The sequence below is a fragment of the Pundamilia nyererei genome, unplaced genomic scaffold (assembly GCF_000239375.1).
Source record: "Pundamilia nyererei isolate P.nyererei 1_Seehausen unplaced genomic scaffold, PunNye1.0 scaffold00073, whole genome shotgun sequence".
NCBI lineage: Eukaryota > Metazoa > Chordata > Actinopteri > Cichliformes > Cichlidae > Pundamilia > Pundamilia nyererei.
Window position 1 is genome coordinate 681,525 of NW_005187474.1, and position 16,688 is coordinate 698,212.

Sequence of the window (16,688 nt, forward strand, 5' to 3'; positions counted from 1 at the left end):
CAGGACCCTCAAGCTCCCAGGCCTCTGGTAGAGGACCCGAGCTTGAAGGATAAACCGCCCGCAGGGGCGTGCTGGGTGTGTGTGTGTGTGTGTGTATATATATATATATATATATGTGTGTGTGTGTGTGTGTGTGTGTGTGTGTGTGTGTGTGTGTGTGTGTGTTTGCTAACCGTCAGTTAGTCTTTAACTTTTAATACTGCACCATCTGAAATGGAGATGAACTACATGAATGCTCCTTTTGTGAATATATTTTTAGCCTGTGCTTACTGCTTCTAAATGCCACGGCTCAAACAAAGTATTATCAGCTAAATGATTCATATTGTATCTCAAAAGTTAATATTATTGTTGCCTACAAACTGACCCAGGATTAGTTCCTTTTTCATAGGTGCTTGTTTCCACCCACAGTCAGGGGGGAACAGAGACTCGAAATGACCCGCAGGTATGAATGAGCTTCTGTACTGTATGTCTGAATGCCTGTATTGATTTCCTTGCCTTCTAAGCAGTCAGTGCAGGGATAGTCTACAGCCCCTCCTGTGACCCTGAAAAGAAACTGGTGGGTGGAGAATAGGAATAACATCAAAAAGTAAGCATGCTGCTTCTTGTTTTTTTCCTCACCATATTCCTGTATTTTCCTGATGTTGCTACACCACTACACAGTGTTTTAGATTTTTTTTTTTACCTTGGTATTTCTGACAACATATTTTTATATCACAAAGAGTTATGATTGGATGTGACTCCTGCCAGTGCCAAAGACACAATATTTCACTGATGTCTTCTTTCATATCTCCGTCCTGGGCTTTCCTACATTTTGAGCTCCAGATTGGATTTGACAAGGACAGACTCAGAGGAGCAGAGATAACCGTGCGCAGTGTGCCCCTGTTCTGCAGGCTGCCTTCATATTTGTAAGCCAATTAACTAGATTAGAAAGCATGATCAATACAGCCACCTTATGCAACCCCGTTACTGTCAACTCATTAGAAAATTAACTACTGCCTGTCACAACAATGCCGATCCAACGCCCACTTTTTCGACTTGATTCTCACAGGATATGTTTTTTCTTTCTCATTAGCCTCACTCTCATTCACACGTTTCATTTATTATCAAACATAGCTTAGCCTATGACATCTGAAGTGACAGCTTGTTTGTGGCTCCTTCCTCTTCAGTTGGATAAGGTCTTTTTAAAGCCTCAGTCGATATTTTCACGGGTATTTAAATGGATCAGCAGCTCTCCAGGTCGACATTGATTTTGACCAACTGAACCCAGAGGAAACCGAGTAATTTGAACCTGGTGGGGTCTGTAGAAGTTTACTCAGCCGTGATCTGAAGAAAGTTTTGACCTGCTCTTGGCAGATGATTTTAGCACATGTGGCCACCGCCAACCCCAACTCCACCGCATCTTTTCTTAAACGACAACCGTTTTAAATCTCCATCTTATCATCAGGTCTTTTTTTTTCTGGGTCGTTATTCAATCGGATCAAGTGAAAGGATGACAGCGGGGTGAGATCATGTCCGACTATCTTTTGGGTTTTTTTCTTACTTTATGTTATAGGTACACTGGATATAACATTTTTTTTGTTTTGCATTATTTCCAGCGGTGGAATTTAAAAAAAAAAAAAAGTAAAGTTATAAGTAAAGTCATAAATAGTATTATTTAGTATTGTTGCTTACTTCCTCTTTGTCGAGGTTTATTTCATTTATTTAATTAAAAATCTATAAATCTCTATATTTTGATAATCAGTTAATCGTGGAGATATTTTTCAGCTTAGTATTGTTTTGCTATTGGCTCCTCCTGTGTGATGATTTCTTCTTTGCCGTGTTTTGAGTCACCGTGCGCTGAATATGGCGGTTTTGAATCTGTGAAATTGCAATCGGCATCATCGCCAAGCCATAATTTCTAACATTAAGGAGATAATTAGCATGTCATTAATATTTGATTAATTGAGAAAGTATGGCTTTTTCCACCGGTTTTTTTCTTCTTCTGACAGTTACATTTTTGTGCCTCTGACTCTCCACTGAAGCTGTTAGGAATAGTTTAGTTTAAGGAGGTATAGCTTAATTTTGGTTCTGCTTTTGCGCCCGCTGTGCTGAAAGTGAGTTTCTAGAGAGTAGCCACAGTGCGCATGGCAAAAGATAGCGTCTGCACCGGAGTGAAAATGTAAATCCTGAGATCTGAAGACTACCCCATCTAAGGACGCATATGGGGATGCTGCTTATCTTCAGCCAAACGCACACCCCCTGGATTCGATGAGAGATTTCACAACACCCGCTGCTGATGGGATGCACTGTGCTACCACCAGTGCCCACGTTTAGACGACAGCTCCGCACTCCTGCAGAACAAGCCTGTGTGGAAACAGAAGACTTTACTTGTAAGGAGGGACGTGGTGATTTTTTTAGACGCACTCATTTGTAACTTAGAGAATCTCGAGCGTCATTGTGATCTTTTGTGTGGGGGATCGTTTTGGTGCAACGGAGGAGGGGTACCCGGTGGATACTACTGCTTGCTTTTGCTCAAAAGAAGCGCGCCCGGTTGGATTTAAGCTGCAGTCCACTTTACGCCAACTGCATTGCCACAAGGAGAGGGGGGGAAATGTATCCTGAAACTAGGCGCCTGTGGCTTTTCGCATTAACTCTTTGATGGATGTGCGGACTTAAATCCACAAGTGGGGTCGTTCTTTGTGCTTTTAAGCTATACATAATATCACTTCACAACTACAATGAGACAACGTGTCGGGAGAGGAATTGTTGCCCGGAGAAGTGGAGCCACAGAGCAGGACAGTGACTTCCAGAGGATACCTACAGACGAGTGAATGCCGTCTCTGATGTGGAGCTTGTCGCTGTCCGACGCGCGAGTGGTGCTGAAATTTGGATGATGCCTGGCCAGCGACTGCAAGACTGCCGCTCCCTGCACCTCAACGAGGACAACGGCCGCTTCGTTTTGCTCGCCATCCTCATTTTAGTGTACCTGCTGTGCGGCGCTGCGGTCTTCTCGGCTATAGAGAGGCCCTCCGAGCTGCGGGCTCACGGGCGCTGGAACGGGACGCTCCTCAACTTCAGTGAGACCTTCAACATAAGCCTGCAGGAGCTGAACTCCTTCCTGCGGGAGTACGAGGCTGCCATCGCCGCCGGAATCCGGGCTGACGCTCTGAGGCCAAGATGGGATTTTACAGGGGCTTTTTATTTTGTTGGAACTGTGGTGTCGACTATAGGTGGGTGATCTCTGCAGCATTCACTAAATTCCCTGACCTCTTGGTCCATTCGGTTGCATCATGTTGTTCTCTCGACAGCATACATGTTGGAAAATATGCATTAGGGCTATTCTACATAAAACCACACACATGCCAAGCCCACATAAAGCTTTGTGTTAATAAAAGAAGAAGAAATTCCAGGGATGCTTGTCAGCCCATGTCGTGAAGACAGGAAACACTTGAATGGGTCTTTGTTACTGGATTGGATTAGAGGTGTTTTATTTTAAATTGTATTCATGATAAATACTGATATCCTTACATTTTGTGTGGATGTCACATAAACTGGAGCTGCTTCCATGAAGGGGGCTTTCTTTCCACTGGCTTACATGCAGAATAAATGATCCAAATTATTGTGTTTTTCTTTCCAATCATGTGTTACATTTTGGCTGTGAGGGACTTTGGCACCGGGGACGGCATCTGACTTGTCTGCCATTTGGAACAGGGATGAGTTCCCTGGCTATAGGACAGCACCCACGGGTGCAACTCTTTTTTTTTTTTTTGGCCACGTTTCTGTTCAAACCAAAAGGAATGTCAATGAGAAGCCCCTTCTGCTCTCACCCCGCCCCCTCCCCATTTAACATTTACTTGTGCAATAGGTCAGAAAAGAGCAAGTGTCCCTCCCAGGGCACCCCGAGGGCCAATACTGTGGTGCACTGCATGCCTGATGGGCTCCAACACCCCCCTCCAATCATGCACACCCGCCCCTCACACCACCACCAGCATCACACCACACCCCGGACAGATAAAGCCGAGCCACAGCTTACAGTGAGTAAATGAGTGAGTGAATGCGAACAAGCAAATGAACACACTCCAGCAGCTGTCTCTGACCTTGGCCTAAACACACAAACACAATCTGTGTATACAGTGTGACACCTTCGGCAACTATTTTTAATTGAATACTGTGGCATAGGGAGTGATAAAAGAAAGCTTATCCACGTGAGTAGGGAACCTGTCACAACTTTATTTACTGTAGACCTGTCAGGAGAGCTTTATTAGTCCTTCTACCTCCTGTTCGCAGACACACAAAGGCACAGACACAGAGCACTCGGGGAGCCCGTGCACTCAGCTCACCGTGTCATGGGAGGGAACCACAGCAGCTGTGTTTGTGTACATGTCTGTGGCAGGTTGAAATCCTTTGTACTCCGGTTGTCAAACTGCATCGCTTTCTTTACCCAACAGGCTGATGATAAAAACTGACTCAGCAGCTTGGGGGGAAAAAGGGAAGGAGAAAAGAATGATGTTATGATGCTTTCTACAATATTTCCTCCTTTTCATGTGTTTGCATGGATTTCTGTCTAGCATTTCATCCTCCTTTGATCTCAACCCGCTCCCCCCCACCCCAACCCTCTGGCTTGTGTGCTACTTTTTTCTGCATGCTTGTGAGATGGTGATATAAAAGGGATTGTGGGGCCTCCCCACACAACTCTTTATCAGAGCGGCATCCCCCTGTGCACTCTAGACTTTCCTCCCAAACACTTCCCGCCTCTGACTCTGCTGTGGCAGAGGCTTCAAATCAGCAGTGACTCTTTGCTCCCCTTGATGTGCCTCCATAGCATCACTTTGAAGAATGAAATAAAGCCGTGGCCACATGATGCATACTTTACCCCGGGATTTGGCTGGGTTCACTGGCCATCGGTGCTGCACACATTGTGTTGTTTTAGAATTTCCAAAAAAAGCTGCGGTAAGTATCAAATCCACTGCAGCTTTTTCCAAAGCGTATGTTGAACAAATGCAACAAAACTAGCACTTTGGCCCAGATTGAAATCTCTGGTGTTCCCTCAGATTGGTTAAACTCTGACTTTTTTTTTTGTATTTTCTGTAGCTGCACATTTCTGGTTTTGAGTGAAATTGTTCAAAAAAGAAGAAATAAAAGTTTGTCCAGAATTTATGCATGAGAGTAGCTGTGAGGAGCACATCTGCCTTCTGCCTGTATGAGGATATAGGCGGGGAGAGCAGAATAAACGGGGCAGGCATCAGATAAGACACCGATTAAATCTGAGATAGCATGAGCTGAGGTGGAGGTGGCTGCAAAGTGACTTGCACTGAACAGGCCAGTTAAATGGTCTTAAATAGCATGACCCATATGAGATTTGACAGTTGGATGCATAGAAAGGTATCGGCTGAGCTGTCACTTAACGTAGGTTGGAACTGAAAACAGCTGCCGGGATAACAGCTGAGCATGGCTGCTCGATATGCTTGATTTGGTGAGCAACGTTAGCACTACCTGTCATATACACAGCAGTATAATGACCACTTCACACAGTGCTGCCATTCAGTGTCACTTCCGATTAGTCCCAGTAATCACTCAAGGGGAGGCTACAATAAGAAAAAAACAAGCTTGAGGCACAAAAAGCATTTCCCTGTTGAGAAGCCCTGTCAGAGAAACATCTGTAAAATTTCTGACAGGTGAACTCCAACTACAAACATTAACTTTTCTATCATGAATTCTTGAACAGCTGTTTATCTATGTTTCCTGTGAGCGGAGTTTCTGTGTGGTGAGTGGGAATGGATGGGACATATACAGCCAGGGCCAAGTGCATTAATGTGGAAGCAAAGTTATAAGCTCCTGCATATTTAACTCAAAGCCACCTACACACTCAAAAACACCCCACACAAGTATCTAATGTGTGTCTAGCATGAAAATATAGACTGTTATACTCTTTTCAGCCTTCTTGTATTGGTTGTATTGTATTGCCCCATATTTCTGGTTACTGTGTTTGAACTCACATTAAGGAGGGCACAAGAGTTGCATCAATAAAATGGATATTTATAGCCTTCAGGGCTGATTGATAGATGCTAGCTGCCAATTAGGACAGCTCTCTGTAGTCTTTTGAGAGCCTGTATGTCTCATTTTGAGTACCTATAATGGAATTTAGGAGAAACCCTTAGTCACTTTTACAGTGCTGGCAATGAAAATACTTGCTTGAGAATTAAGCAGCAAGGGAAGAGAATCAATTAGATTGAGAACTTTTAGCTTGTTGGGAGTTATTAAGCAGGTTAAGGCTGTTAGTTGTTCAGCAGTTTGTAACATTCAGTTGCAAATTTGGATTGTGTTCTGAACTGTTTATTCCTGAGGATAAACTCTGTCCTGCCCCTGGCAGCCACTGCAGCATCCTGCTCTATCACACCTATATCCACAAAGGCAGACAATGCAAATAGTAGTTTAACACACAGCACACAAAAGAGCCACATGCAGTTTCTTTTGCTTTAAATAAATCCTCACTGAACCTGCAGAAAAATTTCAAAATTAAGAGGAATGTCAGAAATGGACAAGACATAATCCTGCTTGATCCTGGCTGTACAGAGTAGCTACTGAGATGAAATGTGATCATTACGAACAAACTGTCCTCATTAGCCTGATGGCTTTGAGCTTACTGTAGTGTTATGATGATATCATAACATAATAAGTGCCATAAAAACCCCGTTTTGTATTTATGTGTCAGATCACATTGAGAACACCTCTCAAAAGTGTAACTTAAAGTTGCATTAAACAACATTTCGACATTAGCAATCCCTTTTATGTGTTATACGTTACACAGAGAGGGATGCTGCATAAATCTCTGGTTTCCAGTCAACTCTTCATGTGTTTTAGCTGCGTTTAGCTCTTAGATCTTTTAGTCTTTTAGTCTCACTGAGAGGCTCATTTAATTGTTTCCTGTGAGCTGTTAATTAGCAAAGAACCCCCTTGTGGAGTACACTAAATGTCCAGGTCTAAACAGTGGACAGACAAAGATAGAGATTAGTTGGTGAACATATTAAAGCACACAACAGCTTAAGGACCAGGTGGTGCCCTGAGTGGTTGAAAGAGCTAAAAAGGAAAGTCACTACTGGATTGGTCTGATTGAGATATTAAAGCATAAGAGTAAACGATGCTTGTTGGATTACTAGTATGATGTTTACAGCATGTTCTACTCTCTTATTGACCACCATTTTTTTATAGAGTGCTTTATTCTAGGGGATTCTAACACTTTATCTTACATGCTTGGTCAATTTAGATTTGCCAGTTAAACTAGCTTGCATGTCTTGCACAGTATCCAGAGGAAATCCACGCAGGCACAGAAAGGCCCAAACCAGGTGACAGTGCTCAAAACCTGGCTGAAAGTGTCTTTGTTTGCCCAAATGAGTTTAAAATATACCCTGCTATGCTAATACAGCACATCTGCCAGGACAGCCGTCTAATATTTCATGAAACGAGATACATGGACAAAATATGTCAGTCCCTCAACTGAACTGGGGGCTGCAAAGTTGGTTCAGCAGAGTTTCTGAATTTGTGTTTATAGTCAGATTATGACTCTATTTCATGAATCCCATAACAGGAAAATTATTTTTTGAAGCAGTGTGTGAATATGCATTACTCTGCCAACTTTTCTAAAAGTCAACACCAAAAGTATCTGCGAAATCACGATGTATTCAGTCCAGCAGAGCGATAACCGATTCCTGTTAATAAGCAGCAGATCTGACTTAATGCCTCCGCTGCAGAAGGACAGGTTTGTTTTTTAACAGTCATTATTTCAAACATGATCACTTTGTAATCTCATAAACCAGCAATCAAAAAGCAATCAAAGCCATTCTGGCATTATATTGCATTTGTATTATAACTAGGTGACGATTAGAAAAAAAATTGTTAACTCAAGAAAGCTACAAGCGTGTTATGTAATGATAAATGTAAGAAAAGATTTAGAAACATTATAATCTTCAGCGTTTCTGGAGTGTTAGTAGACAATTAGGCCTAATGGCTTAGAGGGTATTATTCTCCTCATCTTCTGGTGCCAATTTAAAAAGTGCTAATTTGGCAGTCTCATTGAGTCTCACTGAGTCACACTTGTGAGGTTTGTGTGACCATGCCTCTCTGACCAAGGCCCGATGTATGTGCAAACCAAATTTGTTCTGTACTGTGCTGTCTTTTAATTCGTGTGCCTCTGAGGTTATAAGACAATGTCACCTCAGTCTGGTGAAGCGTGCGTTGGCATTTAAGCAGTGTGAAATGTCACATGATGGAGTGCGTGGATTCCTGAAGGCAGGCTGTGTTTTTGCTTTGATGTCGTGTTCTCATTTAGATTAACCACTTCGTGCTGCCTCGCTGGGACAAAACCATCTGTGTTGTTGTTACTGTTGGTGCATGTTATGAATGCGCCTTTGGGAGGTAGGTGGGAAAGGTTTGCAATCTGCGAAGGCAAAATCACTGCACAGCAATTTTTCAAGTTGCTCTTGTTGTCCGTCTCTCGCTTCAGCACTGTTGCTAAAGTGTCTCAAACAATGCAGATTCCCATCTAACGTCAGTCTCAGATCTCACTGCGCTGGACATAGTCCTTCTTTTAACACCGTTGTCTCATTTCTTTCTATTTACAACCCCAATTCTGAAAAACTTAGGTTGCTGTACATTAGTCAATGTCAATTTTTTTAAAAGGAGATGTACTTTACAAGAGAGTTTGAAAACAACAAAAACGAACCATATATCGATTTTAGTCCAATTTAAGTACAACAGCAAAATATAAAAACACAATAAAATTGACCCCCCAAAAAAGGCTAAAAAAAGACACCACAACATAAAAAAACCGGATGAGAATCAAACTGAGATCTCATTTTTTTTTAATGTAAATAAAAACAAAATGCAATGATTTATTCACAAGATCATAGAAAACATTAATAAAAACTCACTGGATTAACTGTTAACATGTCAGCAACATGATCAGATGCAAAAAGGGCGTCTACGAGAGGCAGAGTTTCTCAGAAGTAAATACAGGCAGAGATAGCAAGAAGAAGCCATATGGCAACAGGAAAAGTCAAAGCTCTTTGTAGGGAGGCAAAGTGGAAAACCGTCAGATGAATTCTTTTTGGAAAACACAGTTCACCTGGCACAGCTCAAATCCACATGTCTTGCATATCTCAGGAAGTAAATGCAAAGCTGCATACTGAAGCAGCTACAAATGCTACAGCATTTGTAGGAGAAGAGTTGAACTGACCTTTTGGCAGTCCAGAATTTTCATTAACTGAAAGCATTCGAAGCGCGTTGAAATGAATTAAATATGACAAAGAGGGACTGTTGAGCAGCTAGAAGCCTATATAAGACAAGAACGGAACAATATTCCTCTCTAAGAAGTCCAACAACTGATCTCATCATATTCCAAATGTTTACAGTCTGATGTTGAAAGAAGAGGGGCTGCTACACAGTAGGAAACATGGTCCTGTCCCAACTTTTTTGATATGTCTTGCTGTCATTAAATTAAACATAACCTTACAATTTCTTAAAATGGTATACTTTCTCAGTTTGAACATCTGAAAGGTTTTCTGTGTTCTGTTATGACTAGAATATGGGTTTGAGAAATGCAAATCATCATCTATTTCTTTGCATTTCTATGCATTTTACATAGCATACCAATTTTTGTGGAATTGGGTTTGTATTAATTAAGTCACTTTTAAATTATATTGTAAGTTTTTGGGAGTATCACTGCCACTGTGTTACACAATAGACTGCTGAACTGCACACTCGATAAAAATTTCAAAGATCAGTTCATTTGAAGCTGTATGTTATGACTTTTTTTGTTTCTGGTTTTCCCCTTTCCTTTCTTCAGATCTCAGTGGCTGCTCAGTGACGCTGAGGAAATGTCACTGTTAAAAGTGGAAAAAGGGGAGTCCCCAGTCACATGAAAGGCACTGGGGGTCTTTTTAGATTAGTCCAAACACTCGGGGCAGAAAAATGTCTCACTAGGGATTAAGTAAACCTGTTGTGTACCACTTCTGCATAAGACTTGCATGGGATTTTGTCTAAAATATGGGAATGCAATATGTCTCATTTTTGCCCTAAAGCTTCCTTATGCAATATTTTTTGTAAAGCACTCTGAGGCGGGAGGGTGGACTTATGGTGAAAAGCAGGAAATTATTACATGAGTTTGGAAGATTAGTTTGGTCACTAAATTGTAGCTAAATGTCGTTTCTGGCTTCAAGCAGAGACGGGGTCCAGACGACTGTAACCTCTAACTCCACAGCTCCAAATTATTTTCATTTTCAAACTTACAGTTTTCAGTCCCAATCATGTATGAGACTTGACTGACAGGAGTCACTTTGACTCCTTATAGGTGCTGCTAATAACATTACCAATAGCTCTGTTCTGTTTAATCTTTGCAGGGTGACAGTGAAGCAGCATGCACAATATCATAATAAGAAGCTAAATAAAAGTTAGTTGTACTACCCTATCATTACTATCAGCAAGTGATTGCCAAAGTGATTATTTTTTCACATACAACTCCCCAAGCCCAGGGATCTTTGATATTATAATGTTTGTTCTCTGGCTTACAAGATAATAACTTGCCAACTCATACCGAGTTGCAAAGTAAAACAAAGAGTCATCCTGCTGACACGGACATGTTGTATTACTGTTCTCACTATAAAAGCTTGTAGACATGCTAATATGCTAGCTTTGCCATCAGCTACTTCACATTTAAAGTAGTACCTTAACAATTATTTAGGTTTTGCATGCACGTGATCACAAACCTTGCGACATTAATTTTTTCCATCATTTTGGACACGTGACAATGATGGTGACATGTAGGCTCAAGGGCATAAGATACCATTCCCACAGGCCATCTAGCTGGTACTGGTCAGGAGGGAAAAATGACTAATCACGACTAGTTAGTTCTAAAGTCCCACTAACACAGACCTACAGACCAGTTAGCGACTCCCTTGCAACCACCTGTTGCGAAAAAAAAAATTTCCTAACTGGTTGGCTAAAACCTCTTTATGATTGCTTCAGTTTCTAGCATATCATTGCAGTAGTATTTTGAATGGAAGTGATGAAAGTGTCTTTAAACATCGTACAGCTACTCTCCGTAGTGAAATTGTGAAAAGTGCAACACAAACTAAAAACGGAAACTATTTGCCTTAAAAGTTGGGAAACATGTTGGCTTCCGCACTGAGGTATAGCTTTTCCTCTGAAGGCAAGCTTTGTTCACTTCTAGGTTTGATCTGTAGCTGACCAGTTTGTCAGCAGGAAGAATCACCAGTGGCTGCTTTGATTTTCATTCAGTAAATGAAGTAGGCCTGTGGATATGGCCTCCTGTTACACAGAAGTACATAACTGGACCTGGCTTAGATGAACCAAGATGGCAGATGGTGTGATGCATCCATAGTTTTAAGGCTGCAGATCTGAAACTTAGAAGCATCTTGGGGCTTAAAAGAAATATATAACTGAGTCATCTACATAGCAGTGATAAGAAATGTCCTTAAAAGTGCTTAAAGTGCTGAAGTCAGAACAGATGTAACAGAAACAATAAGGGCCCTAAAACAGAACCTTGTGGCACACTCTAAACAAGAGAAATGGAAGAGAGCCTGAACTGAACACTATGTAACAAGTTATCACAGAAGACTCTGAGAAGAGCTGTTTCAGGGGAATAAGTACGAAACACAGACTAAAATTTATCAAGAAAGCTGCTTAGCTACAACCCTGCCTAAACCCTCCAGAGCCAGGGCAATTATAAAGGACCACTTCCATCCTAACCACCATCTCTTCAACATCCTGCCCTCTGGAAAAAGGCTCAGATCCATCAGGTGCAAAACCAACAGACTAAAGAACAGCTTCTTCCCGTGGGCTGTCAGAACTATTAATGCAAACTAAAAGTGTGTAAAGATTTCCCCAACACATCCACCCTGACACTGCTGTTGATCATCTATGTGCAATATCTCAGTCTTTCCATGTTACGTGCAATTATTTTGGTCCCAGTCTGTTTCAGTGTTTCCTACACATACGCCATGTATACAGTTCCACTCACATATGTATACATATAAACTGTTTTTTTATTTTATTCTATTTATTTAATTATTTATTTAATTTCCGCCTTCGTTGTATATTGGTTTCTCTTCTTCTTACTTTAGCACCTTTGTGGTTCAGCTACCCAATTTCGCTGTGCAAGAAACTGCACAATGACAATAAAAAGCTCTAAGTCTCTAAGTCTAAGTCTAAAGACTTAACAATAAATCGTAATTTTGAAATTGGCCTGCAACTGCTAAGAAGAGAGGGGTTGAACTTTTGCTTTAAAGTTATTTTTTTAAAATATGTTGGTGAAAGTTACATTAGCAGTAAAGTTTAAACCAAAATTAAAAGACTAGAATTAAAATATGTCCAGATAAGAAATAGCTGCTTTCATTCATTTATTTTATCCCTCCATCTCTTCCACTCTCTCAGATCCTGTTCTTCAAAAGTACTTCCCACTGTGAAGCAGAAATACATGTGCATGTGTGTTTCTGTGGTACAGGGCAAACCTACTAGGAACACTAAGCTTCAATAAATCTCCATCATAGTTAATTGCTGCTGTACAGAAAGGCTGTACACACCTCTGTGCTCTGTCGCAGCAGGTCATAAATCTGGTCTGACTTGGCGTGTACTCGCCTACGTACAGTAACTCACAGACGTAAACCATCACGGCCAAGTGATACCAAGATCATTTTAGAGGACACAGCAAATTTGCTGGGCTTCATCTTCCTCAAGCTGATTAGCATTTCACTGATTCTGCTCTTTGCAGCAACATGGCACTGGGAAGATAAAACTCTCTGTGTGCTTTGCACTCTGAAGTCTTGTGACCTTCTCTGTGTCAGGGTTAATTTTTACAGTCATTCATTTAATTTTTTTTTACCTGCTGATAACATTTTGATCATTGCCAATTTATCAGGCAACCCACTGGGACTGACGCATAGTAGTCATTGCTGACTTGCAGCTATGAGAGTTCAAAGTTTCCCCATAAGCAGAAAAAGTCTGCATCTTTTTTTTGGTAGGTTAGCAACCTCTGATGCAGTAAAAGTGAGACAACCACTTTCAGAGCAGGAATGAAGCTTTTTTAAAAATCAGTTTTTGCACTAGTTGAACATTTATCTGCATCTTGGGGTCATGTTTATAAATAGTGATCAATGTTAATGAGCTAACAGTAAGTTGGTGAGCATTGTGATTTGGCAGCCATCCATCTGTCTGTTCATGTAAAGGAGGGGCTGCTTGTGTAAGAGCAGAGAGAAAAGGGAGAACAGCACTTAGCCATGCTCCAATATTACATCCTTTAGTGGATAAATTAAAAAAAAATACATTGAAATATCATTTAATGTGAATGTGTTTGATTAAATGTCAGGTTTGGGATTAACCAAAATTCTCTAGAATCTGATCACTTTCACTTTAAGGAGCTAAACAGAGTTAACGCAACAAAAGCATATATTTTGGGCTTGACCTTTATTCATGCGATTAATCATCATTATTAGATTAAAAGATGAAGAAACGGACCAAATATCCTGAGTTAGGCCAAACACTGTCCTTAAATGTTCTTTAATGTGAGAATAATCATTCGGTCTAGCTGAATGAGCGTCTACACCAACCAGTCTGACTGTAGCTTAATATCATCATATGGACTGAAATCACTCAACAGACCTTCTCTCTAATCTAAAATCTTTCATTGTTGCCACCTAAATATTGATTTATCATGCATTTTTATTTTTATATTGAAAGAATTATTACCCTTGTAGTAAAAACAGGATGAGATACAGCTGAGGATATTCTGTCCTCATGCCGGCATTCACAAATTCTTCTGTTACCTCCAAGCTGGCAGCCTGTGGCACAGTCAGCCACTCTCAGACTCACAGTGGGCACATTTGTTTAGTATAAAGTAAAACATTACTTAACTGTGAGCAACAGAGCATTCTTTCATCCATTCTCCCAGCTTCTTGTTTCCCTGTGTATGATCAAACATCAATATTGTAGCTGCTCAGCCTTAATTTATAGCCTGAGCTTTCACGTTAGCAGGAAAGGAAAAGTCATTAAAGCAAATTTATGCTGACCCCAAGCAGTTGCTGCATTTATTTCTTTTTCTTTTTTAATGCAGCAGAGCTGAGAAAGACATACACAATGTGACATGCGGACATAAGATTTTGCAGGTCTTAAAATTAGATAAATATAACCTCAGATGACAACATATAACATGTTATATCATGCTGTTATTTATTTATTTTTAATTAAGGCAAAATGCAAAAGCGGTGTGTGAAAAATTAAGTACACCTTTACTGATCCCTGCTTACTGGAGTTTAGAGGGTAAGTAGCAGCCAGGTGCTGATTAACTAATGCATTTAATTAACTGATCATGAGCAAGTGTGAGCACCATGTATGTTAACACAATGCCAAAGAAGGAAAGACATTAGCAGTTATCCTAGAGACGAAGCTGTTGCTGCCCACCAGTCTGGAAAGGCTTATATGACAATTTCAGAAAAGTTCAAGTCCATCGTTCAACAAAACAAAAAGATAATTTACGAGCGCAAAACATTCCAGACTGCTGCCAATCTTCCCAGGAGTGGACATCCCAGCAAATTGACCCCAAGGTTAGATCGTGCAATGCTCAGAAAATCTGGTTCAGTCTCCTCAGGCCTTAGTTAACATATTCAATTTCATGACAGTACAATTACAGAAAGATTGAACAATTATGGTTTTCTTTGGGGTGGCGATAAGAAATTCTCTTCTCTCATAAAAGGACAACTTAGGCTTACAAAGGTGCATCTGAATCACAAGACTTCTGTCATTTGGACAGATGAGACTAAAGTAAACATAGTACAGCACTAACAAAAACACCTCATATCAACTGTCAAGACCGATGGTGGATGTGATGAGTAAGGTTTGTTTGCAGTCAATCATAAACTTGTCTGTATACCAAAGTATTCAAATGAAATGGCATCTATCTGATAGTTAAAGCTGGGACTGGCTTGTGTAACATTACAATTATCCAAAATCCACAACAGAATGTCAGAAAAAGAAAAGAAGCAATGACCCGGTCAGTCCTGACCCCAATCAAGCTGTGCATAAATTAATGCCTTGAAACCTCAATGAACTGAACCAGTGATGAAGAGAAGAGAGCCAGAACTCCTCATCTATGATGTGGGAGGCTGATAAAGTCATGCAGAAAATGATTACTTCCTGTTACTACTGCTAAAAGTGACTCTACAAGTCTTTATTTTAGTATTTAGATAACTTTTACACCTGTTAAGGACAAGATAGTTCTTGTTTTACTAGGTCCTGATATGTAACACTTTATTTTCTTTTTGCCGTCACGGTATGAGGATAACATGTTTATAACCTATTAACTGAACACGCGGGCTTATCATGCTAATCACAGGGTTGTAGTGCTCCACTTGGACAGGTGTGTTTACTTTGCAGACTTAAACGTGAGAGTTTTGTGCAGCCTTTATTCAAATATTTACAGTGCACACAGTACAAGATAATAGGAAGCACGAGAACATGGCCTTTAGATCCATAGGCAGAAGCTATTAAACTGATGAGAGAAGGACTTCTCAGCCGTAAGAAGGAACAAAATCTCTGTTACTGTTTGCAAATAAACACTGCAGCCACATGAATCCTGATTTTTTATTTTCCTTATTCAAGTCCTGACTTAATTTTTTTCATGCCGCAGAGGTGAAAAACAGAGTGAAAACTAAACACAAAAGAGTAAATGTGCTGCGCATCCAAAGAGAATGCAACACCCCCCCACCTCCTTTCTCTTTTGACAACAAATCAATACAGACTACAGTGGAGTCATCAGTCCTTTCGGCTCTTTTTGCCAGTGAATTAACTGCTGGGACACGATATAAAAAGCCAGACCAAATTCAGTTATGGGGGAGCCAATTTAATTATAAAAGAATCAGAGAAAAATATTCAGGTTGTGCTCAGGTTTCTGTTACGTTGCTATCTCTCACACGGTGTGTAAATTATTTGCACAAAATGTTACTCTGTGATTTATATCTGCATCGACCCGCTTTAATGAATGGTACCCAAAGGTTTCTTGCAGATAACGTCAGTCCGATATTTCTTCTAATAGGGTGGTGTGGCACAAAACGCTCTTTAACAATCCTTTGACTTGAAGAACAGATACCAGTAATGCACTGCCTATAAATTAGACGAGTGTGAAATTCAAATCCAGGCTGTTTTGCTTCAGGCACCCTGGCTTAGGTTTTTTTTTTATATATATAATGCTACAGTCTTTGTTTAATTTGTATGTATGCAGTCAACAGATACAACAACGCAGCCACATCTCAAGCAAAACTTGGCATTGCGTCCACTCTATCATCTGCTTTTTGTAAAGCTGGCAGCACAGTGTGAACATTCCTGTTATTCCAGTCTGCCAGTAATCTTGGCAACTCCTCAGCAGATGGTGTGGCGTTGATGTCTCAGGTCTGGCCATGCTGCTGCTTCCTCGGCCCTCTGTCCTCTCTGCAGACCCCCACTACGCCGCGCCCGTGACTAATGATTTCCTGTTTGTCACAGAAACACAGCCATCAGAGGGCATTGCGTGGCATTTTTCCGCTGCGGCTCTTATCGGGCAAATTTAGGACTGTTCCCACTAGTGGAACGCAGTTGTTTTGAGTAAGAGTTTGTTTTTTAAGCACATTAATTGGGGACACGGGCCAGTAGGATGCCAGGATGAGATT

At 40.8% G+C, this 16,688-nt stretch overlaps 1 protein-coding gene across 1 annotated transcript in view; it reads left to right on the top strand.

The window, feature by feature from the left end:
• The first annotated feature begins 2,197 nt into the window (after positions 1–2,197).
• The window catches only part of kcnk12 (potassium channel, subfamily K, member 12), a 21,610-nt gene continuing 7,119 nt past the window's right edge, over positions 2,198–16,688 (top strand). The window contains exon 1 of the mRNA XM_005737069.1: positions 2,198–3,209. Within this exon, the coding sequence (XP_005737126.1) occupies positions 2,870–3,209 (340 nt within the window). The 5' untranslated portion in view covers positions 2,198–2,869. The remainder of the gene's footprint in view (positions 3,210–16,688) is intronic.